The following is a 27819-nucleotide window of genomic DNA, read 5'->3' on the forward strand; positions in this document are numbered from 1 at the left end:
GAGAGAGAGAGAGAAAAAAAAGAAAGAAGAAAAGTAAAGTGCGAGAGAGGGAGAGAGAGAGAGAGAGAGCTTGCACCAGCCGCGCGTATATATATTGTCGATGGCAGGTATTAGCAAGCATTTGTCAGCGCTCCGCGAGAAAGAGCAACGAGAGTAACGGAACTGCAGCCGGGAATATTAAGCGCGTTCCAGAGGGGCAGAGATATGTGCTGCAGCCTGTATAAGGGACCGTGGCGCTGAACCCCCGCGCCGTGTATATACACTCATTAGCGGCTGACTCTATGCATGGCGCGTGGCCAAGGCGTGTATACACGCAGTTATAATATAACAAGAAAAGTCTGGGGGCCTGCGGAAGAGAGACAGAGAGAAGATATACTCTTAACTAGTCGCTCAGAAGCGTCGCATCCGCGCGGCTATGCACACACACACACACACACACACACACCCTGCACCTGGAAGGGGGCGGGGGTTATATCGCAAAAGCGTGACCTTACCTTCGTTTACCGGATAATATAACATCGAAGCTCGGCTCGCAATTACTTTGCTGCTTTAGGTGAATTAATTTTGTTGCACCGCTACTACTTCTACTACTACTACAACCAATATTATGCGCATCCGATCATCGTGCCGACCAGCCTAACTTTTTTCCCTGTGTGCGCGTATAAGCGAGTAGCGTACGTACGGCCGCAGCAAAGCTGCGGCATATATAGGGGTCTACGCAAACGCTAAAAGTAACTTTAATAAAACTTGCGTGTGTGCTAACACACTTTGTTATGGCTAGCACGGGGCCCGCCGCGCATTCAGTAACGTATATTATGCCGAGGGATGCTTTTTTATTCCTTCCTTTTTTTGCTCAGCTTCAGCCGCGCGTCTGTTTGGAATGTGCGCGCACACACGCACAATTTTTCATCGAGAGAATGAGAAAGAGAGAACTAGGGCTTGAGCTCGCGCACGGAGGTTTTAAGGTTCGAGGGCGGGCAGCAGCACCAGCAGCACGCGGGTTATACAGGATCAAAGGATCAGCGAAGCCTAATTGCTATTTACCCTTGCCCCTTGGGGGTGTGAGGGTGTGTGTGTGTGTGTCTGTGCTTGCGCGCGTGCGAGTCGGATGTACACTGTTTGCAAGCTCAACCATTATTTCCTTTCCTTTTTGCTCTCTTTTTTTTTCAAAAGGTCTATATCCTAAGCGCGCAGCGGCGGCCGCCTTTGCTTTTTTGCTATACACATACACGTGTTACACCACAGATTCTCTTTGCCTCCGTGTATATAGCGAGCATCTTTTTAAGCTTTTGCTCCCTTCTGTACTTTTCGAGTTAGTTCTTTTACTTCGGGCAGCAAAGCTCTCTTCCTCGCGGCTACATAGACTCCTTCCTTCTTCTGCTGCTGCTTCTTCCTCCTTTTTTTGCAACTTTACTGTATAAGTGTGTCAAACTTTACAGACTTCCTTAAAAGGGAAGATGGTATAAAAATTGCTCGCAAGATTCTCTGATCCTACACATAGCCAGCTAGCGCGCGTAAATTCATTAATTTTATCGACATACGAATGATGATCATGGAACGTTTTCACAATGAAAATTATTCAATGAAAAGTAATTCATAAATATAAATGCATCGCGAAAGGAATTATCTCGAATGCATAAATTGGGTGTAAATCTCTCATAAGGGCAGAACTATATTCGCGCCGCGTGCGATACTTGGCCTCTGCTGCTGCTGCTGCTGTTGTTCTTGGGGAAACACGTTCGACGAAAGTACACCGCAGTGCGAGAGAGAAAACGTTTTCCAAGCAAATCTCCATAAACAAATGCTCAACGCACAAGCCCTAAGCTGCAGCAGCAGCAGCCACGTTATTCCATAGATCTCGTTTTCCTGCAAGGGCTCCAGCTCGGTCTCTGCGCGTGTTGTGTATATGTTTGTGTGTGAATGTGTACGTGTGCCGCAGTGCAATCTTGCGCGCGGCAGAAGAGAGAGAGAGAGAGAGAGAGAGAAGGCATATAAGCGCGCAGCTCGCGATACGTCGAGCCTGACAGCCGGAATAATAAATCTTCCTTGAGTAGACCGAGTCAGAGAAAGCGAGGAGGAGGAGAAGGCGAAGAAGGAGGAGTAGGAGCGAGTCCGACGAGTTTTCGGGTTTAAAACTTGACTGCACTGCACTGCTGCTACTGCTGCTACTGCTGCTTTTGCTGCTACTACTGCTCTTGAGAAAATTTCGCGAGTTGTTTTCCACGGGGCTGTGCGTTCCTTAGTTCGTGACTTAAACTTTGGTTTCTCTGTCTGTCTCTGTCTATACGTATATATATATGTATACATATATTCACAACGAGCTAGAAACGAGACATAGAGCTAGAGAGAGAGAGAGAGGGTGAGAGAGTGAAATTTATTTGCTTTTCAAATTTGTTGCAAGTTTAAAAGTCGTTGCTTCCGATCTGCGTAATGCGCGCGGTTTATATATTTAAATACACTTTGTTCGGCGGCAGGAAGAGAGAGAGAGGCGCGCACGATTTTTGACTTTTATACGCCTCTTCGAGAACTTCCGCGATTCGAGTGTTTTATATACTTTAATGCATTTTGAGCGGATATTGAGGTGAAACTTCTTTAACGCGTGTTGAGTGTGAAGATACTTGAACCCGTGAAAAACGAAAATCTCATAAAATGTATAAGCGTTGATTATAAGAATATGATTTTATGCTCGTCTATTTGCCCAGTTACTTGCGAGAACGACGTTCATGAGCTGGCACCACCTGGCGGCGCGTTACGTAAACATGCGTCAAGAACTACAGCTGTCAAATCAACAAAATCAACAGTAAAATCAATTGGGCTATAATATCACGAATCGATCTGATAGATTCTTTAGACTTCTGAAGAGTAGAATCTTTCTCGTACTGTGATTGGTAGCCTATTCTATACTCCGGCGACTGCTCGCCTCTCAGCTGGGTCAGACCTTTGTGTAACGTCGAGTATCTTTTTCTCTCTCGCGCTCGCTTGCCTCGCTGCAGCGCTTTGCGTGTTCGCTGCTCAAACGACGCGTCACGTGTTTACACTCTATATATAGATGATCGTAGTGCGCAGACACTGAACAGTCAGTAGTCAGTAGTCTCAGTACACGTTACAACGCCGCTGCGTAAGCAACAAAGAGAAAGAAAGACCGCATCGACTCTAGCGAGTGCGATTCCAACGAAAAAAGTGAATAGTTTTGTTTTGTTTTTGTAAGCGACTGTATTTAGTGAGTGTAAGTGCTGAACGATGGCAGACGACCAATTTTGTTTAACGCAATTAAAAAGTATGCGAGAACGTGTCAATTGGGAGATCGAAGAAGAGTGACGTGACTTTTTCCAAGAACTTCAGTCTTTAATCCTAGATTGGGAGGGACAACTTCCTAACCTCCGCGACATTTTTCGAAAGAAAGAAATGGATTGGTTTCTTACGGAATTTATGAAGGACCGTTATAGTGATTTGTTGCCAGACCAATTCATTGAATTTGTGATTAGGACTGGCTACAAAGACGAGCCCGACATTAATGAGGACGGCAAGCCATTGTTGCGTTGCACCACACCAATACATTATGTATTTACTGATGACTATGAAGAGAAAGTCGACCATGTCCGTGACCTTTTTGAAATATATCACCGGTTCGATGTGAATTACATCGACGATGACGGCATAACGCATTTTCACGCGGCCTGCATGTCAGGCTGCGAAGACATCGTGAAAAAATTTCTCGAGTTCGGGCAGAATCCCAATCTCCTCGTGCAAAAAACAGGCGATTCACCGCTACACTTGGCTCTGGCCCGTTCAAAAATCAATGTGGCTGAATCACTGCTGAAAGGAGGCGCTGACCCGAACTTGGCCAACGACAAGGGATATACACCTCTGCATATTATTTGCAGGAGGGACGCAGACGATGATTTGGCGGATCGATTCTTTACGATAAACGTTGAAATCCAGCAAACGGTTAATGTCGACGCTCTGGACAAAAGCAGCCAGACACCACTAAATTATGCTCTCGCCAACGGTCGCAAGACGATAACCGAATCGCTGCTGCGAAACGGTGCGGATCCCAATTTTGTCAATGTGGATGGATTTACGCCTCTCCATTGTGTTTGCTGCAGAGATTATTATGATGACGATGTAGAGTTGGCGAAGATTTTTTTCAAGATCAACGACGAGAAAAATCAGCTTGTGTCACTCGACGCCCTAGACAAGTCGGGTAAACACACACCATTGACAATGGCTCTGTGCACTCGCTTGAAGTTCATAGCCGACGTGCTTCTGAGAAGAGGGGCAGATCCGAATCTACCAAATGCGGATGGATTGACTCCTTTGCACATTATTTGCCAGGATCATTACAAAAACGATGAAGTGATAAAGATGTTCTTTGAGACTAACAACGACATCCAGCAGACAATACAGGTCGATGCTCAAGACAAGAAGGGTCGGACACCGCTGCAATCGGCCGTGACAGGTTTCTTATTAGATAATATAGATGTGCTCTTAGACAATGGCGCCGATCTGTCTAGTTTCGTTTTCCCGACTTTGAGTCACTTCGACGAGAGATTAAAGCCAAAGCGTATGGATATGTTCTATTTTTTTAAATTGAGAATAGCGTCTGGCGTTCTGGCTGCCGTCGAACGCCTAAAGAAAAGAGGATTCGAATTGAACCGAAATAATACCTTGATGGTTATGAAGTTGTTTGATCATTACGAATTGTTCAAGAAGTCGACGGATATTGACGATTGTTGGTACAACGACGAGGAGTTCACGAGTGTAGAAAAAGAAATAATGATCACTTCGAACTTTTCGCTCTACAACCTGACTCGATTACGACTTGAGGAAGCGGCGAAACTGGTCACTTATTTGGAATGTTTCGAGATTGCGGACTCGATAACATGGTGGAGGTTCGAGGAAAGTCATGGCAAGGCTTGTGCTGTGCGTTTATGCGAGATAGTATCCAGAGGATTTTTTCGACTCTGGGCATTGAATCCTTTTTTGGAGTTGACACGCTACCGACTGCCGATTCTGTGCTGTGAAATTATCATCGATCATCTTATGAACGAAGATTTATATAACATTTGCTTGGCGGCTGCAGGCCAAAACTAGTGGTGGCGATAAACATATTTGTTGCTCTTTTTATATCTGATTTTATAAATTTTTACACATTTGTCATATTATTCAAATAAATACATTCAAAAAAAATTTATTGATTAATTTTATTAGATCATAATATTTTGTATCAAAAATAATACATATGAGGAGACGTTATTAGCCATGAAGAATATAAACTCCCTCCCTATGGCAAATCTCTCGTGCAATGTGGTTGGTGCTCGACGGGTCCGAGAGTCCGCTTGCGCTCTTTAAAAGCATCGCTGCGGCGCTGTACGTGTTCGTGCGGGCAACAACACATCACGGTAGTTAGTATATGTTAAGACGCGGTAGCGTGAAAAACAAACGAAGGTCGCAGCAAGCGATGTCGTAAAAAATTGTGCGGTGTATGAGTGTGTATGAAGCACCGAGCTGAGACAACCAAAACTGTTTGAAAAAATTGAAGAGTAAAAAAAGTGGGCAGTGATGGATAAAAAAGCTAATAGGAAGATCGAAGAAAAGAGTCACGAATTTCTTCGGGCACTTTATCCCTTAATCAGAGGTTATAAGGGCCAACTTCCTAATATACGAGATATTTTTCGACCCGAAGCAATCGATTGGCTTCTCGCGGAGTCTGTGAAAGAATCCGACGACAACGGGATGCAGCCAGGACCGCTCATCGAATTTGTGATCGGTGCGGGCTACCAGGACGAGCCCGAAGTTGATAAAGACGGCAAACCATTCTTGCATCGCACCACTGCAGTGCATCGTACAGCACTGCATCGTTATCACAATGATAATGATAAGTACGTGATTCGTGACCTTTTTAAAATATACGACAGGTTCGATGTGAATTACACCGACGAGTCCGGACTGACGCATTTTCACGTAGCCTGCAAGTACGGCTTCAACGATATCGTCAAGAAATTTCTCGAGCTCGGCCAGGATCCCAATTGCCTCGATAAAACAGGTGATTCTCCGCTGCACTTCGCTCTTTGGGACGACAACAAGGAGACGGCCGAATTGCTACTGAGGAGCGGCGCCAATCCAAATTTAGCTGACGCTGATGGAGATACACCACTACACTATATTTGTTTGGATTGGTGCGATAATAATGATTTAGTGGAATCATTCTTCAATGTCAACAACGAGCTCCAGCAGACAGTTTATGTTGATGTACAAAACAAGTTGGGTGTGACGCCACTACATTGTGCATTGGCTCGTGGTGCCAATAAAGTGACCGAATTCCTGCTAAGAAGAGGCGCAGATCCAAATGTAGTTGATGCTAATGGCTGGACAGCTCTGCATAATATGTGCTGGAGAGATGGTTATGATGACGATGTTGACTTGGCAAAAACGTTTTTCGAGATTAACGACGAATTACATCAGCTGGTACCACTCGACGCTCAGGACAAGACGGGATGGACGCCGCTGCACATGGCCTTGACCTGTTGCCTGAAGTTCATAGCCGAATTGCTGCTGAAAAGAGGTGCCAACCCAAATTTGGCCGAAGAAAAAGGATTTACTCCTCTGCATATTATTTGCAAGAGAGATAATGATGATAAAGTAGTTGAGATGTTTTTCAAGACCATCCAGCAGACAATACAGGTTGATGCTCAAGACAAGTTAGGACGTACACCACTTCAATGGGCAGTGACGAGTCTTTTGCCCGGTGTGATCAATGTACTTTTGGATCATGGTGCTGACTTGTCGAGTTTTGTTTTTCCAACTTTGAATCACTTTTACGAGAGCTTGAAACTGGAGCTAGTTGAAAAGGGTGATGGTTTGAAATTGAAACTAGCATCAGGCGCCGTGGCCGTCGTCGAGTGCTTAGAGAAAAGAATGTACGAACCGAATCGAAGCGACATCCTGACAATTATGAAAATTTTCGCAAAGTGCAGACTGTTCGAGAAATCAGCAGATGTTAGCAATTGTTGCTATAATGACAAGCTGTTAGCGAGAGAAACCAAAAAGATAGAGATACGTCCGGGCCTGTCGCTCTACGACTTGATCCGGTTACGACCCGACGAGGCGACAAAACTAATCACACGTTTGGACTACTCCGAGTTTGCTTACTCGCCAAACTGGAGGAATATCCCGAAAAGTCAACAGCAGGCTTGTATTGATAATCTGTGCGAAAAACTATCGAGAGGATTTTTGCATCGATGGGCAATGGATTTTTTCATGGAGCTAACGTGCTATCGGCTGCCAATTCTTTGCTGTGAAGTAATCATCAAGCAGCTGAGTAATGCAGATTTATGTAACGTTTGCTTGTCAACTACAAGCTAAAGCTAGTGGGGTCGATAAACATATTTGCTGCATTTTTTATACCTGTTAATTGTATTACTGTAGCAAATTTTTTATATTACCCAAATAAACAATTTTTTTTTTTAATTTGACTATAACTTTATTTAATTGGATTAAAGTTATTATATATTGAAAATAACGCAGTAATTGTTGTTCTAACAGTGATTCTCGAAAACTCGAGTCATACAACTACGAGGATCTTGTCTGTATAAATTCGACTGCAAATTTTTTTTTTCGTCAAAAATATTAAAAAAAAAAAGTAGTTGAAGAAGAAGCTATGGGCCAAAGGGTACAGGGGCATAACTTTAACATAGATGAAAAATGTAAAAACACGTTCGAGAATTTTCAAGGGACCATTTAGAAAATGCAAATTCCAGCTAGCTAGCTAGCTATACGTGGCAGTCGGTCGAGAGCTTGAATATCTTTAAAACGGTGGTAGTAGGGTGTAGTTGCAGAATGGTTTGAAAAAGAGTCAAGAGAGAGGAAAACTGCCGCGGCGTCTGCCCGAGCGTTATATACGTATCTATATATGTATAGAGGGAGGCTCGCCTGTTACACGACTCCCCCGAGGCAGCCGCGAGCTACAGATTGCGTAAGTTCGGAGAGACTGTGAAAAATGTCCGGTGCCATTTTTCAGGATTAGCTGTATATGTATATGCGCTCTACTAGGCGGTGGCCTCTGCCGACGACGACAACGACGACGATTCAACCTGTAGATATAGCCGCACATAAGAGCCGGTCTTACGTTGCATTCACAAACTACACGTCGAGATACGGCGAAACTTCGCTAAAAAAGATTCCAACTAGCGGTTGATCGCTTTTTTCTTTGACGCATCATTTTTATACAGGAGGTCTGTCGAGTATGGTCTCGCTCGCGCGCCAGAGAGCATGAAATTCATCGAAAACTTTTTTGACAGCGCGGGCAATTTTCCCGCATATTTTTTATACGCGCCTCGGCCCAAACATAAACACAACATTTTTTGTTCAACCATCGCCCGCTTAATTGAATAATCTCCATACATTGTAAAGTAAAATGGAATAAACTGCGAGTGGGTGCCGTACGCATAAAAGTGCACGCAGTGCGCAAGGCCGTATAAGCGCAGTAACGCGCGTACACTACCGCACAACCATTACCATATACAAGTGCGTTTGTGTGTCCATGTATGTATGATCCATGCGTGGGAGAGAGAGAGAGAGAGAGAGAGAAAAACAACAAAAAGAACAAAGACAACAGCATCGAAAGTGCATATTGTTTATTCGTACATACACATATTACGTATAGCTGCCGCGCGTATATGAGAATGTTTCGCACCTGTATACGTAGAAAAAAAGCAATTAAGAATTTGTATATATGTATCGGCGCGTTGCGGAGCTACAGTCGTTGCGTCAACACGTGTGTATACGTGTACCGAGGCCAGAGAGAGAGAGAGAGAGAGAGCGAAAAACGCGGATAAAAGGCTGATGTTCGCCCGGCGCCTACCTTCGATGTGCGCGTAATTATCCCAGTGTAAATAAAAGTAAGCAGAGCGAGTAAAAATAAAAACAAAAAAAAAAAGGTTGTTTTTTACTCCGTGTTTACACGAATTGGGCATCATGATGATGTGTGCGTATGCAACGAACGGAGGGCGCGAATTTAGATATATTTTTCAACTACACGGGTTGAAAATTACGAAAACAGAATCGTGCAAACTTTTTTTTTATTATTATTTTGAGCTTCGGTGCAATGCTATTAGTACTGGCCCATTGATACATTCACGCTTATTCCACCAAATCCTCTTAATGGGTTCAAAAATACGAAAAGCAAAAGGAAAAAATCCAATGAAAAAAAAAACATAAGAACGAGTCGCTATTATAATAATATAGTAAATTTGCCTCTACACGCCACATATACAGCTGAAGCTTATAAAAAAAGAGGAGAGAGAGATCGAGAGAGTCGAGTGGAATCCAATATATCTCGAGTATGAGATGCCAGCCTGCTGTTGCTGCACTGGTATATATGCAGCTTCTCTCTCTCTCTCGCATCTCGAGCCCACCGAGGTACTTTTCTATATATCTGACGCACAGACTGCAGCAGCAGCGGTGACGGCGACGACGACGACGGCGGCGGCGGCGGCGGCAAAATCCAGCTTTATTATAATATTTGAATCGCGAGAGCACGAGAGCTATGATATGCGCGCACTACAATATATAGAGCGTCTCATGGGCGCGCCAACGAAACCTACATATATAATAAAATATAGAGCCTCTTTGGGTAGAAAAGAAAAAAAAAGGACGGACGGGGGTGTGGGTTGGAGTGCAAAAAAAAGTTTTTCGAGAGCATCCGCGTCGCCCTGCACAGAAGCAGCAGCAGCCGCCGCCACCAGCACCACCAACGTCGCTGTAAGTTTACAGTCGGGGAAAGCTAAATTCTATTTCAATCAATCAGAGTCTCTCTCTCCCTCTTTCTGACTCTTCGCTGGTACATACAGTAGTATGGTATATTATATAGCTGCATGTGTGGCTCGTGTATACAGTGTGCCGCGCAACTTTGCGCGAAGAGCAATGAATAGTGTATCACGATATACACGCACACATATACAGGGAGAGAGTCTGATGCGAGCTGCTGTGTATAGCTAGTCTAGCAGCTGCGACGGTATATACGAGACTGCAATACTCGATAAATTCAATCTCACGCGAAACGCGATTCTCAAACTTGCACACTGCACTGCACTATGTGTAGGTAGCAGGTATACCGGTACTGCTGTACACGGAGGGGGCGAGATCTTCTGTGAACCCTTTGAATGTGTGTATATTGTGGCGCGCGCAGGCGAGTCTTCGGGCTTTTTTTCGCTCTTAGTTAGAAGAACGCGAAAGCGGAGAATCGGAAGATTAAAAGACGCGGAAAAAGGCAGTAGTATCGGGCAAAGTTCGTACTCACTTCGAGCTCGATGCTCGCTTAGTACTTATCATTGCTCTCAAACCCGCGTTGTGTATCGCGAAAATAATTCCGAGCTCTCGGTCCCTCTCTCGTTCTCGCCAGGCCTCGAGGGGGTAAAAGAACGCACCCGATCGTGCATGGAAAAAGGAAGAACGGGACTCGCCATAGCTCATTATAACGGAAATCTCTCGAGAGACAGAGAGAAGCGTCGAGCCCTGTGCTGCGGAATGACGCGTGTAACAACGACAAATACACACACACATTCGACTATATACTTGGTTGGGTTGCGGCCTTTTTCGGACACACTGGCCGACCGACGCCAAGCGATTCGAAAGATTAACGACGATATTATGCGCGCGAGCGATATTTTTCGATGTACGCGCGCGCCACGTACTATACACGTGCAGAGGTGCACGCAGGCAGGGATATATTGTAGCGGCCGTGTCATAAATCCGGTTTAATTCTCAATAGTATTATGCGCGTATATACACCACGAGCGCGTCGAGACAGCTCGTCGGTTTAAATGAGTTTTTGTCCTCTCTTCCTCTCTCCCTGTTTGCACACATCCCGCACGGAGAATGAACATTTTTCAAAAATTTTCGTCCGCACTTCCCCCCCCCCCCTGTGTGCTGCCTCGTCGAGCTTAAAATTTATCCATGGCGTAAGTATCTTTGAGCCGAGAGTTGCTTGCTCGTGTGCGCGAGTGAGTCTGCCTCTGCTGCTGCTGCTGCTGCTGCTGAACGTGTCAGGCAGCGTGTCTGGGTGTAACGAGTTCGATCCTCGTCAGCGAAAAGTGAGTCCTTTGCCAAACTTCAACAAAAGCACACACACATACCCCATAGCTCTGCTGCTGCAGCCATCCTTCGCAGAAGTTCTCTCTCTCTCTCCTTGGTACGAAGACGATTTATCACCGCGATGGATAAGATTCGCTCGGCAAACAAAGTCAACTAGTCTCGCCCGTCCCACCACTGTATGCCCTTGCAGTTCGCAGCTTTCTCTCTCTCTCTCTTACTCGCTCAAGTTCCACCGAATGCCTGGCCGAGTGTAATGAAGTGTGACCCGAGCGATAATCCCACTGATTAGCTTAATTATATAGCTAAAAAGGCCGCTGGTTTATACGCAGAGAGCCTATAGACGTGTAGCCGAAAGAGAAAGAGAGACAGAGAGGCAGAGAGAGGATTATTATACCAACTATAAGCGTTATCTGGCCCAACGCCTAATTTACGAGAGCTCGTTTCGAGCTTTTTTTTTTATTCTACACCTTCTTCTTCTTCTACTTCTTCGCTCGTATGCGCAGTTCAAGCCGCTGCGCGATACACACACATAGCATACATTATGTATAAATAAACACGCGATCGATCGTTTCTCTAAACTCCTCGCTATTATATATATACATTTCTTTATCTCGGGACTGCTGCTGTATAGCTCGCGTGTAAAGCACGCCCTGCGAAGAATAAGCGCCAAGGCAGAGCTTTTTGCTCCGCTGCGGCCTGGTGTGTATACTGTGGCTTTGTTCGTTGCGTTATACCGTGTACGTATTTATTGTTATAGTGCGGCATGATCTTAGCGCAATGAGATTAGCTGTAACGATCGCGACACGGTTGGCCGCAAAAAGGTATTTACCTTTAGAAAAATTATATTTTTTCTCGCAATTTCTTGCGATGCAACGAGATCTTAATTTATATGGAAACGTATACTCGATTTTGTCAACTAATGGTAAGAAATTTATAATAAATCAAGTGCAAAAAATATCACGCTTGAACAAAACAGTAACACACACGTCGGACGACTTACGAATCTTTTAATTCTCGTATAGAAAATTGGTACGTGTCAAATAATTGCGAAACGATTCAGAGCTTGTAAATCCGATTGTTTACAATCACGTAAGACAAGTAAACGATCTATCGCTGTGCTGTGCGTGGCTCTATAAACCATTCTCACTTCAAAAAAAATCATTCATTTTTTTCTTAAAAAATTCAAAAATGGAATTTGACAACGATCTGTCATGCTACGCGTTTGCCGATAGTGTAAAGCAAATTCCGGTGTCACAAAGGGCAGGTCGAAGAAAAAAATCGAGTGACACGGGAGCACAATGATGTGAAGGAAAAATTTTCAGATGAGCAAGATGAATCAGGAAAGAATTTTTAGACAATAAGCACGGCGAATCGAAGGAAGATGAGAGCGAAAAATGTATACTCTATTAAGATATCCGACTGTGATAAATAAATACCTTGATTTTTCAAATCGACCGCTACCCATGAATCCGCAGCCCCCGAGGGCAGCTACCGCGCGCGTATCTATAATGCAACCATGGAGCACGAAAGTTCTGCTGTAGTTTTAGTTATTTTTTTTTATTGTTTCGTAATATTTTTTCAGGCATTCTTTTATCTGTGTCAGCAAATATCTGTACGTGTATATGTGAATGCCTCCGGTCGACTCAATGTTACTAGATTTTTTTGGTTGCTTTTTCTTCTTCTTTTCTCTTCTTCGTTGTTGCACAGATATATATTTGCGATATTGCACAATGTGCATGAAATTTTTTTGTTCGTACTGTATCGAGAGCAGTTTCTAACTGCATTAAGATCGCATAAAGTTTCGGATTATTATACGTATATATTTATCAGAAAAATCTTTTTGCTTTACATCCGGGTATAGAAAAAAAATGGCTCGAATATTTCCTGCTCGATAGACTATTTCTGGGCGAGGCGATCGGAGAGAGGAGCTGAATTTTCGTTTTATTAAAAAATATCCCATCCCTCGAGTGAAAACTCCTACACATATACGTGTATATATATTATAATAAAATTGCGTCCGCGCTGGTAAGCTGCATCTATGTTCTCTGGGTTATATGGGAAAGTATATGGCAAAATATCAGATTGTAAAAATGTTTAAATCAACGAGAAACGTCAAGACAAAATTGAGTTATATAACCCAAGCAGCAGCAACAACGGTGTACTAGTGCAGGCGCAGGAGTGCTGCTGTACTATACGCGCACACCCACACACACATAGACCTAGCTACCCACACGACGCGCGTTTGCAATGCGAAATCCAATTAATTTATTTTACAATGTCGTATTCACCCGGCCCCGACTAAAAGCTCTAGTGCATATATAGATACACACGCACACAGATACACGGAAACTCACGTGTATATATACTCTTCGCGCAGTATCCCTCGTGGTCCTCGACTCTCGTATATATACAAACCCGTATATATACGTGCAGTGCGCGCATATGTATGTATATTTATGTGTGCACGAGTGTGTACGCGCCGCGTACATATAGAGAGTATAAAACTCCCCCGAGCAAAGCGATAAATTATCCCTAGCTTTCCCATAAAAAAGCAAAGTTTTCCGCAAGCGCAAGCTCGCGCGCGAGAGAGCGAGCCCTGACCCCCCGAGAAGAGAAAGAGAGAGAGAGCGAGAGTAAAAGCGATATTTTTCGGTTTATAAAAATGTGGAGTAATTCTGCACCACGGGGGGGTACACACTGATACTTTCTACCTCTTATGGTATAAATATACGCCCGCGCATACACACACTGGCAGCGTCAGCCTGCGTGTCATAGCCGATCGTAAAGTTTTTGCTATGTTTTGTTGTTTTTGTTTTATTTTTGTTGCTTTTTTTGCGTCCACCCTTGTGCCGTATTATATTCTCTTAGCGAGCTTAAGCTCGAAATTATCGCCTTTGCAGCGACAGTAGTAGCAGCAGCAGCAGCAGGAGCAGCAGCTTCGTTGTCGTCGTCGTCATCAGTTATCCTTCTGAATAATAAAACCCGTGAACGAAAATTCGCCTCGTGAAAAATGCAAAATATGCACGAGAGAGGAATAGAGAGCTTACGAGGCTTTCGCGCTCGGTCAAATGTATATTATTATACTCCGTCTCTCTCTCTCTCTCTCTCTCTCTCTCTCTCTCATCGCTCGATTGGTGACGCTCGCTCGAGCTGCGTAGCTTTTCTCTTCTCTTCCTCTCTGCAGCTTGACATTTTCACACCAGCCAAGCTGCTCCGCCCGTGTGTGCTCATCGAGGCACGTAAGAATGAAAAATCCACACCAGCTGTCTCTTCTCACTTCCGTCTTCTCTCTTTCTCTATATACTCTACACATACACTTTCTTTTCATACGTATTACAAGGTATAATACGCGAGGTGTGCGCGAAAGAGATATACCAGCTCGAGTAACGTATATAAAGGTGCGGGTGTGTGTGCATCGTGCAATTTTCCAGCGTACATGGCACGCACACGTGTGACTGGCAGCATTGTCATTTGTGGCGAGTGGCGCGGCGCGTATACAGCTTTTGCAAATATGCCACAGCGGCAGCCGTGCGTGCGATATAATGCACACATACTTTCGCGAGCGAAGCTGCACCGGATGCGACGCAACCAGGTAAATTGGCTGCTACGTGGTTCCGTTGAGAGATTGGCATTATTCGAAATAAATGCCCCAGCGCAAGCTTCGTGTAATATTTTTCAACGAAGATTTTCTCGATCGCCAAAATTTTGCAATGGGCGCGCGCGCGCGAGATTGATTTGCATAATCCATCATAAAAAAAAAAAGAAGAAATTAAATGAACTTACCACAAGGCCCCTGATGCTTGACGCGCATCTCCTTGCGTTTGAGGCAGCTCGTGCGACGCAGCTGGCACTGATTGTCGTAGGTGACGCCGTCCTCGCCGCAGACCGGCAGCCTCGCCTCGGGGCACGTCTTCTGGCACTGGCACATGGCCTGGCCGGCGTCCGACACGACGCACGTCATGCCCCAGGCGCAGAACGTCTTCTCGCATGGCTCTGCAAAAGAATAAAAGAAAACATACATTATAGATGGCGCGTAAATAATTATCTATTATTTATGGAAATTCTGTATCATTGTATCGTTAATGTAAATATCAATGGTAGCGTCGAATCTCGACAGTCGCGCGCGCGAATGTAAACATTGTTGTACACGCTCTCTCGTTCGGTGATACATACTTTTACCCGTGATAAAGTGAGAAACGAAGAAAAATATGTTCGGAATAGGTGATAAACGAAGAAAAGAAATGCCCGAACTAGGTGGGAAACGAAGAAAAGAAACGCCCGAAGAAGGTGATGACGAATCGATCCCGGACGAGAAGGAGGAGGAGGACCAGGACCATCCTCTGGTGGTGAGCAATCTCGGCAATTCCCAGATGTACGAGCGCATACTCGACGTGAGAAACGTCCGCTTGGAAGAGATAGACGAGTCGGAGTGGTACGATCCGAAAAATCTAGAGTTTCAAAATGACATAGTCTACGAGATGGCAGAAGTAGTGTCGACCCACGACGAGTTTCAATACATCGTCTGGGACTTTGCTGGGCAGGAGCTGCTGTTCGTGCGCCGATTCAGGCCCGGGAATTACGTCATAAGTCTACCGGATTTGCCATACCAGAGCGAGGAGTCGATAAACACGGACGTTCATTTGCCCTACAAGGGTATCACGATCGAACCGTCGAGCTGCAAGCAACTGGACAAAAAACGGCCCTGGTTCGAGTACTGTCGCGAACAGCTGAGGAAGGATTTCGGCTACGAGGTGCCGAAACACTTGATCGTCAAGGCTAAGAGCGTCATGTGAGTGGAAACTCTCGCATTATATACTTTTTGTCGATCGATATAATCATCATAAATAAATGATACAAATGATGAGCGCAGCGAGTCAGCCCCACCGACCATCACGAGCAAGCGCGTGCATTACATCTACGCGGAGGTGAACGACAGCATGAAGCTCAGCGAGGAGAAGCTTGCGGCGTTGGGCCCGCCGATGCACCAGGTCGTGCGAATGACCATCGATCAGGCCGTCGAGTTCGTCGAGTCGCGTCACGTGCCGGGCCCCGTGTCGACTTTGTTCGCCATACGCTGGTTCATGTACAACAAGAAGGCCCACTTCGACGGTTATTATACGTTTTTCAATGGCCTAATCGGTACGGAGAAGTAGTCGAATCGTTATGTTGTTTTATCAAGTTGTTGCAAAATTATTTTTAATTTGTCGATTACAAAAAAAAATTTTAAAGTTTTGAAGGATATTTCTTTTGTATAAATTTGTATATTTAAAAAATATTTAAAAATGAAAGAAACAATTATTATTCTAATTTGTTTATTTTTTAATTTGTTTATAGTTAATACCTATTTTTATTATTGTTGTAAAAAAGTCGAATTATTATTCATAACACACCGATACGATACATCTGTAAACTCGCGCGCGTCGCCGTACTGATGCGCAGTTGCGCACTGCGCATGACGTCACTGACTCGCCTCGTTTCGTGCGCAGTGCTAGTAAGAGATAGAGAACCGGTCACCGGCGCGCTGCTGCGCGGCGATAAAAAGAGAGGGAAATAACCAGCCGGCTGCTATCTATACTTGCCTCTGCACTTTCTATTCTACACGCCCACACACTTTCGAAGAAGCTCGTCACAGACACACAGCTGCAGTTCTCGCGACTGCATGTGTGTAGGGCTACTAACCGCTAGGCTGATTATCACGTGCACGCCAGAGAAGATATTCGAGTGAGTCTGTCAATTGCCAGTTCGTCTTCAAGCTTCTAAGAGTTAACAGCGCCAGTTTGTTATTAAAGTTATTAACGATTGTTGTATGTACAAGATGTCTAGAGATATGGAGAAAAGAAATAGAAGTAGAAGGGACTCGCCGATAGATTACATGAGAGCCGAAGACATCAAGAGAGAGAGTATGTATATAGCCTAAAACAAAATTTAGGGTTTCGTTACTTTTATTCTACCTTATTCTACAACGCACAACATGGTCGTGTGACACGCCAAGAATCTTAACCTCGCACGAGGAGGGCAATACACGAAGCTCGAGCTCGATGCGGCCATTTTGAGAAGCGCTCTCGCCGCGTTTCATTACTGGCTGCACAATGCGTGCATTTCATATAGACAAACCGGCAGATGCACACGTTATATGTGTATCAAGAACACGTCCTGCGTTGAAGTGCTGGCATTTGAATATTAAGAGGTTCACAAGATATTTTCGTGGTATCACACGCTCGTAGAACTTCTGTGTGTTTGTGTGCTAGACGAAATCTAATAGGATTTCAAGTGTCATTTGTGGCAAAGAGGTGTCTTGAAAAATTGACGTTTCTATTCTAGAATATATATCAATATTATATGAAAATTTATCATTTATACCGACAACAGAATTGATATTAATGCAGAATACAATGTTTGATCTTTCAGAAAATCAAAAGATGAGCTATTCGAGTTCTCGGAACAAGAGTCGCAAGTCCAGCTCTAGAGGTATTTTATCATTTACACTGTAATTCTTATTACAATTTGATAAGTTAAAGAGAAATTATTAATTAAATTATTTTTAGAGCCTGACAGTAGACGTTCTTCCAAGACTAGAACACCAGACAATGCTAAGGAATTATCCAGAGAATATATGGAGAATATCTGGGAGATGATGAAGAGGCTAGAGGACAACCTTGGTATACAAAGCGAGACCATGACGCAAATGTCAAATTTAGTGGAAAAAATGATGGTCTCGACACACAACATACTAGAGCTAGAGGAGATAAGAGCAAAAAATTTAGAATTGAAGAAAAAAATAATGAGGACCAGTCCTAGTCCTAGCATTGAATTGCCAATAGAGGTAGATAACATTTTGCTTAAAATTAGTGTTATAAATATTTCATTAAATTTTATTCACAATAGAATGAATCCTAAAGCTAAACTCTAATCTGTTTTAATACTCGATCAGTCCGCGACTGCAGTGTTGATTGTAAACTTGTTTTACCAACGATATTGTTACACGTCTCTGAAGAATTTTGTTTTTAGAATTGTTGAAGATATGAAAGTGTTGTTTTTTACAGGAGGAAGAAGACAGAAACGAAGATATCAGAGTAACTTTGTTAAATAAAGCAAGCAGCAAATGGCAACAACCACCAGCACAAGTAGGTCCCAACACACGGTGCTATAGATGCAATAAAGAGGGACACCAATCTCCTGATTGCCCAATCGCTGAATATGGATTGTGGTTTTGCTACTACTGCCAAGCGGTGAAAAACCATAAAGGCAATGATTGCCCAAAGTCAGATGGCTCGTATCACCCGAAAGGTAAAAGAGGAGATAGAGGATCGTATAGAGGAAAAGAGAGATTCCAACCCTATCATGGTAGTAAACACCGTGATAGATAAACTATATCAAGTTATTTCCCAACAAAAATTTAGGTATGATTCATGAAGTTGCTAATAAAAATTATATAATATTATTATGGATAAGAGTATAGAAGACTCATTTGCCAAAGATTAAGATTATTTAGAAATAATGAAATTACTCGTGTAGACGCAATTTTTGCATACTAGATGACAGAATAATTACTTTTTTTAACATAGATTTTATTTTATTTTTTTTTAATACAACTTTCAAACTTGTTACTTTCAGATAACCAAGGTTCTACGTTTATAGGTGATCATTCCAATTCAAAGAATCATGAAGTCTGCAGGTTTTAACAAACTTAAACTATTTGTAAATAATTTTTTTGTAACTGTAATCGATATTGGAAGTTATATAAATTTTATTAATGAATAACTAGTGTACACTAACAAAGGCAGTAGTCTTGATAATATCGTATTATATACTGTAATCAATGTTTTGTCGTAATACATCTTCTTGTAATGTATTTTTTGATCTAACGTCTATATGGCCTCAAAAAGTTAATAAAAACTTTGCATGTTTCATTTTTAAATGGCTAGAATCGAGAATTCATTCAAACAACCTATCTTGATCCCAAACAATATTAAAAATAAAAATTACCCCTTAATAAGAAATCTCTGCAACGACCGAGCTCAAGGAAAATTCGAGCAACTTTCGATCTGGAGGATTGGCTGCATTTCAAGTCTTAACATTCCTTTGCAACGTCTATTTGAGAAATTTAATTTTTTTTTTACTTTCTCGATTTCTTTCCTCGCCATATATCTTCGCTGCACAGTCGGCGAGAGTACTTTTCTTTCAAAATGAAACATTCGGCGCAGCTACAGCGGTGAAGAAAAAAAATCCACGACGTTCCTTTTCTTCGGCTCGCGCGCACGTGTAGGGATAGAAAAAAGCTCCACCGGCAATCAATTTTACGCGTGCCAAGTTCGCTTTATACACATCAAGTCATGTATGTATAGCCCTCTTTCTCTCTCCATCTAAGATTTTGGATAATCACAGCGCTACCAAGCCATTAATATGGAAGTTGAAATTTTTCTCTTCAGCAAGTGCAAAAAAATAGAGAGGAAACCGCATCACTTAAGTTTCTTTTCCTAGTCACCCCGTGCATCTGATGAATGATGATACAGCCTATAGAGGAGAAATCTGCTGGTGATATCCATGCGTATACTTTGATGAAAAGTACATGCGTGATTGATTGCGCGTTAACGAACGTACATGATATAATTCAAAATAAATAATAATGGAGCAACATCTGAGTACTTAAATACAACAACCAAAAATTGTTAGTTTCAAAAAGCTTTTTTAATTCTTATTAGTTTAAATAACCATTACTGATATCTTATTAATATTACTTGATATCAGCTATAGTTTGGATGTATCACAAAGAAATTCAGTTAAATCTGGAGTAAACATGATTTATTGAAAAAATACAAAAAATACACAAGTATTACAAATAAATTAGCAGTTTTTCGAGAACTGCAGTACCATATTACACCCAAAAAATAAATATTCAGGTAAAATTAGCAGAAATATTAAAGAAAATCAAAAGGACCAAAAAACTAAAAAATCTAATCAGAAAAAAGAAGACACATCTAGCGTTTCACTTCCGGTGCCTATATGTACAATGAATGCTAGATCATCAAATCCACAGAAGTGAACTGCTTACCGTTTTTCAATTTAAATATATTTTTCACTATTTCTAATTTTTTGTTGTTTTTACAATCTTGCCCAATGTATTTTTTGATTCTCGTGGTTCTTTATTTCGACGTTGCACGTCACAACAGCTGATCCCGATTACGAAATCGGCCCGGCGAAAGGAAATCCTCCTCTATTTACGCGAAGCAGCAGGCACACACACATCCACGTTCGCGATATCTTTGCTCGAATATTTATACGTATAATACATACATATTTTCGACGTGTTCGTGTGCGCGCGTGTGTGTACATTGGAAGTAAACCCGCTACTAGGCTGTGGGTATACTTACATGTAAACATATTGCCATATTGGCTGTGCTTGCATTTCATCTCTTCCGAGTATTTTCGCTCGCGCGCGCACTCGATTTCGTATTATGTGCTTGCCGAAGCTCTGCATATATAGCGCGCGCATATAAAAATACACATATATTTACGTTACATATTTGCATACTGCACATTTGTATCGGAAAAAATGTGCATTACCATACGCACACATAGCTGATTTATTATGATATCCTATATCACAATGCCGCTGCCGCCGCTGCTACCCAATGGATTGGCAGATCACTGTCGTGACGGTCTATAAACCGATGTTTAGTATAACCGAAGGTATAGTGTAACGGTATCGCATTCATCCTTCAAAGTTGATCTCTCTCTACCCTTTTTTTTTTCATTTTTTTCGCTTCCTTTTTTTTTTTTTTTTTTGATTTCGATTTATCGACTATTCCGCTCGATCAATGCTCGGCAAATAAATACATCGATCGTGCGCGGGAGTAAGCACTCGTGTATATAAAAGCAAACTTTTAATTTCAGCTAGCCGTGTGTGTTCAACGTGTACCGTATAGATATGTGTACGAAAGCACATACAGCGATGCGATGTAACGCCGACGATCGCGAGCTTTTTCACTTGATATGCACCGAAGTATTACGAAGTAAACAAAAGCTCTCGTTAGGTATTATAAGTATAATATACACACACATACATACACATGCACGAATGTGTATAGGTACGCGGCAGGTAGTTGCGCCGAGTTGGACGGCGAGGGTCAATGCTCGGGTCAGCCGATCGTATCGTTTGCCTCGTGTACATCGTAAAGCAGTGGCCCAAGCCATTACAGCACACGTACGTACGTATAATACGTACACACCGCGCACACGAGTGCGCGCCTCCGCTCAAGGATTCGCATTTTGTGTTGTGTGTGCGCGCCTCATAAAGCCATGTATACACATTGTCCGAGATAATTGGTAAAACAAGCCAATCGATGATAATTCAGAGCGAAAACACGACGAAATTACATCGAAACAAAAGAAGAAAGAAGAAGCAATCCGCAAGCTCGAATCGTTTTGGTTACGCTATGCGTATATAATAATGATGATGATGATGATAATAATAATAATAATAAAAGCTCTGCGAGCTCCGTGAAAATTCTCTCTACGCCTCGCCACTATACATTATATATCGATGATTTCGTTGCTCATGATCGAGATAGTCTCGCTTCTTACGCTTTTGTACACATACACGGAAGTCGACGGCTATATATTTAGCGCCGCTGTTGCTGCTCATCGACTGCTGTATATATAATATAGCTTGTGCCATGCACTAGCGCACGTGTGTGATATTACGCGCACGGTGGCCGAGGCTAGCAGCAACATCTCCTATATAGCTAACCAAACCCCCCTTCCCTCTACCCCGTCCACTCCGCACGTGTATGGCGTAAGGGTCTACGCCAATGGTATCTTTCTTCAATCTAACCACGATTTTCTTACTCGCTCTTATTCGCGTGCGATGCTTAATTAATCGTGCACTACTGCCACCGCCGCCCGCCGCCGAGTAAGCACAAGCCTGGTTGAGCTTTCACATGAGTTTGTGTGCGCTTGTGCAAAAGAGTAATTGAATTTAGTCGCCCTTTCTCGACTCCTATATACGCGCGCGTGTGTGTCGGACGAATTAAGCTTGAAAGATGGGGTAAACAATTTATTTTTAGATATATATAAACCTCGCTGCCTCTCTCTCTACCTGGCACGAGCGCAGGCGGTGGTGGTGGTGGTGGTGGCGGAGCGTCAGTAGTGGCTTATATATAATAGGAATTTAAATTGCTGCAAGTTTTCGGACACAAAGCTCGGCAGAGAGGCTCTACCAAAGCACGATGCGTACGTGCCTCCTTCGTTAGATATATATACCCGATATGAAATTCAGACAAATTCAACAGATTATACCGCACACCAACAGGCCTACCACGGCTGCCACCAGGTAGATATATGCGATCGCGTATGACGAAAAGTGATTAAAAGCTGATGATGAAAATTCCGAGTCAATACGAGGTCCCGCGTTATCGATCCTATCTCGTGCTGCTGCAGAAAGCGAGAAAAATGCTAAAATTAAATCAAGCGAGCTTGCGCGCTGCGCCGCGACACAGCAGTGTGCACAGCAGCAGCAGCAGCATCTCTCTCTCTCTCTCTCTCTCTCTCTCTCTCTCTCTCTCTTGAGAGAGGGTAAGGAGATACTTTATTATCCTTTCAGCTGAAATAATTTCAATTTCTCCGTGTGTATATACCGGTAGTAAGAGATAGAGAGAGAGTGAGAGGAAGTTGAAAAAAAGCAGCGACGCGAACGTTTTTTTTCTTCTTTTAATATAACTCGTAGAAAGTGCGCGACAGAGGAAGGATGGAAGAAAAAAGATAAGTGCGCGGTGGCGTCGCCGAGCGACGACGTGTGTTCGATGAGGGAGAGAAAGAGAGAGAGAGAGAAAAAATAAAATAAAAATCGTATATATAGGAGCCGGATCGACTATCATGTAGCGCGTCGACGAACATACAGAGCAGCGAAGAATATATAAAGTTGTTTTAATTAAGTGTAAAATTAATGCTTTCCCATGGGCTGTGCCGTGCTCTATAGGTCGCGCATTCCCTCGATAAATAACCGATATACAGCGGTCAACTCTGTAGCAGCAGCCCTGAGAGAAAGAGAGAGAGAGAGAGAGAGAGAGCTTTACGCGAACGATAAGAAAGTATACATTATATGGCGCACGGCAGTACACAGTATATAAAAAAACTGATTTAAAAACATTGCCTCGGACCAAAGTGCACATGCTCCACTTTTATTTATCCACTGCGCTTCTTTTTATTTTTCTTCTTTCCTTACTTTTTTTTTCTTCTTTCTTTCTCACATCTCATTGATTTCATGTATAAATTTTTACCTCGATGGAGTTGCTTTAACTAAATGGAAAGCATATATGCACGTACGCTTTTTCTCCCTCTCTCTCTCGCGCGCGCGCCGCACCGTTCTCACTCGAGAGTACGTGACTTTTTTAAAGCTTACCATACTACACGCGCCGGGGCGAACATAGACATAAATTTCGCACGTCCTTTGCTTTGCCTCGAGCATATTTTTATATAAATCTATACATTTTTGTAATTTTTTTTCGCTAGCTTTTTTATATTTTCTATAACTTTTCCAGAACAAGCACACGCAAGGTAATGTGTGTGTGTGAGAGAGAGAGAGCGAGCTTGACCATTACTTTGAAAAATCGGCCCGCTTTTATATATATAATGCAGTGGCGCGGTTGCGTTTAACAATAGGGCTTTGTGCTGGGTCGACTGCGTGAGCTGTGCGCGCGTGTCCCTTTTTCTTCGCGCTCTTATCTTTTAATGTTTTCCGTACTCTCTTTCTCTCGTTCTTTTAACATTCAATAACGCTTGACGAATGTCCGCCATATATTTTTCTTGCCCAATGCGTGTTTTCCTTTCACCGTGCAGCGCAGTGCGCGCGCCATATTATATACCATGCCGAATATAATTTTTTAACCCTCCTCCGCAACGAATAAATCAATATACTCTTATATCCAGGGTCGTAATTAAATTTTTCTGCCATCGTAAGTTAAGATTTACAAATTTTCCACTTCGAAAAGCGGCTGCGAGCAGCGGCAGCGGCGCGGCTTACTCCTCATCTCGAGCGTAAAAGGAGCCGAAGAACACAGGCGCGCGCACGGTTAATTGCCAATTGATCGGGATCCACCAGTGGAGCGCAGCAGGGGAGATGTAGGAGGAGGGCTATAATCTAATATCCCAGCGAGAGAGATCGTGGGTAGGCAGCTACCTATATGAGCAATTCTCCAAATGAAACGCATTTTTTGAGGTAGAATCGCGACAAATTTTTTTTTCAACCTACGTGGATACAGACCCCCGGGAAATGTTTTTGGGGGTCCTAGGAACATGTAACCACGTAGGAACCATTGAAATTTCGATAGTGCTTATTTTTATAGCTACTTTTGTGATTTAGAGGACGAAAAATCATGTTTTCTCGTAAATACGGCTAATTACTCAATTTCTAAGTCGCTGAAAAAGTATCAAAACTCATCTAAAAAAAATAACTGACTACTGTGTTCGATAGGAAATTTTCTCAGCTTTCCAATGGTGGTATCAGATTTTCCGATAAATTGCACATTCACCGAGAAAATCACCATCACACATTGAGGGCTAAATATGTCGAAAAATTCAGTACGGAAAAAGTGAACTTTTTGGATAATTGTTGATTTTTCCTTGTGAAAATGAAATTTATCGAAAAATCTGACTACACCATGAGAAAGCCAAAGAAATTTCCTATCGAAAGCATATCTTTATTTATTTTTTCGGTGGAATTACAATGTTATACATGGGAATTTCTTTCACGTTGTTCGCTGTTTTCTGTTTCCGAGCTGATTCAGCGCGGTCGCGAGGTTTTCGGCTCGCTACAATCAAAACTAGCTCGTAATTCCACCGAAAAAATAAATAAAGATATGCTTTCGATAGGAAATTTCCTCAGCTTTCTTATGGTGTAGTCAGATTTTTCGATAAATTTCATTTTCACGAGGAAAAATCGAAATTAAACCTCAAAGATCACTTTTTCCTTACCGAGTTTTTCGAGATATTTAGCTTGGCACTTTTGATGGCGATTTTCTCGGCGAATGTGCGACTTATCGGAATATCTGATACCACCAGTGGAAAGCTGAGAAAATTTCCTATCGAACACAGTAGTCAGTTATTTTTTTTAGATGAGTTTTGATACTTTTTCAGCGACTTAGAAATTGAGTAATTAGCCGTATTTACGAGAAAACATGATTTTTCGTCCTCTAAATCACAAAAGTAGCTATAAAAATAAGCACTATCGAAATTTCAATGGTTCCTACGTGGTTACATGTTCCTAGGACCCCCAAAAACATTTCCCGGGGGTCTGTATCCACGTAGGTTGAAAAAAAAATTTGTCGCAATTCTACCTCAAAAAATGCGTTTCATTTGGAGAATTGCTCATATACATGCTGTGCCATCGTGGATAATCAATAATTATATACCACGAAGATATGATAATATAACTTCGATGAGAATAAAATATCCTATCACAGAATACATAGTTTCTGGCCAATAAAAAAATGTTGACTTATACAATTATTTTGACTTTCCACTTGCAGATTAGCAGGTGATGTAGTACTCGCCATCTAGTGACAGAGGCTTAAAGTAGTATGGCATTTAAAATGGTTGAAAACTAGTCTAAATTCTTTGAGAAAGTTAAATCACCATTTCAAGACATTTAAAATGCGCTTGATATTAATAGCATAATTATAACAAAAAATCACCAAAAACAGGCCAATTTGTGATAATAAATTTTAAAATATTTTAAATCGTCATTTTTGACAATGAGGCTATTATCAATATTGCATAATTTCTACCAGAGCTGTATGACTGCAAGAAGATGTGGGGTGAGCTACTGACGACTACAACTCTTCATTGCGGCTATGTAGGGCCTTTTACAAAGGTTAAGCCGTATCGCGAGAGCTTTACGGAGCTAGAAAGAAAGACAGAGAGATAAACTGTAAACTCTTAAAAAACATGCCGAGAGAAAGTCGAGGATGTGTATAATGCGGCGTTCTTATGCGTATACATAGCACATACATAGCGAGCAACGGTTGCGAGAGCTGATTTTCCTTGATTTACGCCGCGTCGTTAAACGCGACAACGACGACTACGACTACGACGTAGAGAGGTAGTAGATGGGTCCCCCTCCTTCCACTCGTTCTTCGGTGCGCTCGTTGTGCCTCTCTCTCGCGCGCAGCGCAGGTGCTCTAAACGCCTCGCATGCATACCACTATATAATACGGACACACACAGCGCTGCACACTCATAATGTCCCTAAAATTGCCTGTTAAATCGTGTAGCCGTGTAACCTGTGCATGTGCGGCGGCGGTGGCGAGGCGCGCTGTAAGGTCGCCTAGACACACCGGCCTATATCTTTACTGCCTTGTCGACGCGGCAACTGGGGGGAGGCGTCCGAGGCCCCCCCCTTATAACGGTTATCTCTAGTTCCCGAGTGCGAGCTACGTACTGTGCAACATAAAATTTGTTAAGATTCAAAATCGGACGTTACACGCGACGAAATAGTCAAAAGCTCGCGTATTATAATGCATTATAGTAGCGTAAACATCAGCTTGGCGTGCAGTTTTTACTTTTTGGCTCTCCAGCGTTTAAACGCGAGATTCACCCACGCGTCCGTACGTAAATTGTTTTAACTAACCGCAGTAATGCACACACACACGCAGACAGCGACTTTATGTGCGTCTAGCATAATTTCATCCTCGTAATTTTCCATCGCGCAAGCATCGGGACGTCAAAAATTTAAAAGCTATATATAGAGACGCGAACTTGGAAATTTTAATGGTTTCCGAGCCGGACCCTTAATTAGACGCACGGGAAAAGAGAGAGCGAGAGAGAGAAACTAATACTACGCACGTACACGGGCTACTATGGGAAAGAGAAAGAGAGAGAGCAAGCTTTTACTAGCTAATCGGTAACTATATATATGTATGCGAAACTCGTAGAAAGGCGAGGTCTATCGGAGCTTGTCGTTTTTTTCTCCTCCTTTCCTTCCCCCATAGTCCTTTTCCCATACCTCCACTCGAGCAAACTATATACGAGCTTTTCAACTATTCTGTGTACGGAGCTTTTGTAATAAATAACTCGTCGGTTTCTACGGAATATTCATGAAATGCGCGCCCCGCGTTACTGCTGCTGCACCGCGTCAGTAGTAGTAGGTAGCAGTAGCATAGGCAACAGGAGGAGAGAATCGAGAGCTTTTACGATGAATTTTATTACCGATGTTATAGTTAAAATTCTCTTTTCCACGATCGCGCGCACGCTCTCCTGGTACGGCACAAATTTTATACGCGCATACTATTTACGCGTGCAAATTTCCCCCTTATATACGCGCTACAACGCGCGGTCTTTCTTGCACCCGAGCAAACGCGTAGTTATAGACGCCAATTTCCTTCTTTATTTTATCTTTCTCTTTTCTAACTCGAGTGCACGGGGAATCGCTACGTGTAGACTTCTCGATCATGTGCAGTAGCAACGGCATCGGCAACAGCAGCGTAAAACGTGCAAATAGTAATTCGATCGCTTTGTTTGATTATACGTGAGCTGTACGCGAGTTGCAATGAAATTTTCCAGCTGAGCTAGTCTAACGGTCTATTGTTCGGCTCTAATGTACATATTACTCAGTGATTTTAAGCACGGCCGAATGAAGTTTGACGCGCGCGCGTATTATACCTAACGATAGGCGAGCCCCTGAGGATTATCCCGAGGACTTGAGCTTGTAATTCCCCCCCCCCCCCCCCC

At 42.8% G+C, this 27819-nt stretch overlaps 3 protein-coding genes across 5 annotated transcripts in view; 2 read left to right on the forward strand and 1 right to left on the reverse strand.

Moving 5' to 3' along the window:
• Window positions 1-27819, reverse strand: part of LOC106655299 (agrin-like) — a 169688-nt gene that overhangs the window by 67699 nt on the left and 74170 nt on the right. Inside the window, exon 4 of one of the 2 annotated variants that reach the window (XM_023461856.1) lies at window positions 14878-15087. In XM_023461856.1, the coding sequence (XP_023317624.1) occupies window positions 14878-15087 (210 nt within the window). Of the gene's footprint in view, window positions 1-14877; window positions 15165-27819 lie in introns of those variants that run through there. The other variant, XM_023461857.1, reaches the window with a different exon arrangement.
• LOC106655368 lies at window positions 15210-16291 on the forward strand. The gene is made up of 2 exons (XM_014375729.2): window positions 15210-15883; window positions 15965-16291. The coding sequence occupies exons 1-2, from the start codon at window positions 15303-15305 to the stop codon at window positions 16245-16247; spliced, it is 864 nt and encodes a 287-aa protein (XP_014231215.1). The 5' UTR covers window positions 15210-15302; the 3' UTR covers window positions 16248-16291.
• On the forward strand, window positions 16629-19012 carry LOC106655369. Of its 2 annotated transcripts, none has more exons than XM_014375730.2 (5): window positions 16629-16994; window positions 17503-17562; window positions 17640-17917; window positions 18138-18494; window positions 18709-19012. In XM_014375730.2, exons 1-4 carry the CDS (start codon window positions 16901-16903, stop codon window positions 18459-18461), a joined length of 756 nt encoding a protein of 251 aa, XP_014231216.1. In that variant the 5' UTR covers window positions 16629-16900; the 3' UTR covers window positions 18462-18494; window positions 18709-19012. The 2 variants fall into 2 exon arrangements, with proteins under 2 accessions (XP_014231216.1, XP_014231217.1); XM_014375731.2 differs by lacking the exon at window positions 16629-16994 and adding an exon at window positions 17037-17384.

This window comes from Trichogramma pretiosum, unplaced genomic scaffold (assembly GCF_000599845.2).
Source record: "Trichogramma pretiosum strain Unisexual culture from Peru unplaced genomic scaffold, Tpre_2.0 scaffold12, whole genome shotgun sequence".
NCBI classification, from domain to species: Eukaryota; Metazoa; Arthropoda; class Insecta; order Hymenoptera; family Trichogrammatidae; genus Trichogramma; species Trichogramma pretiosum.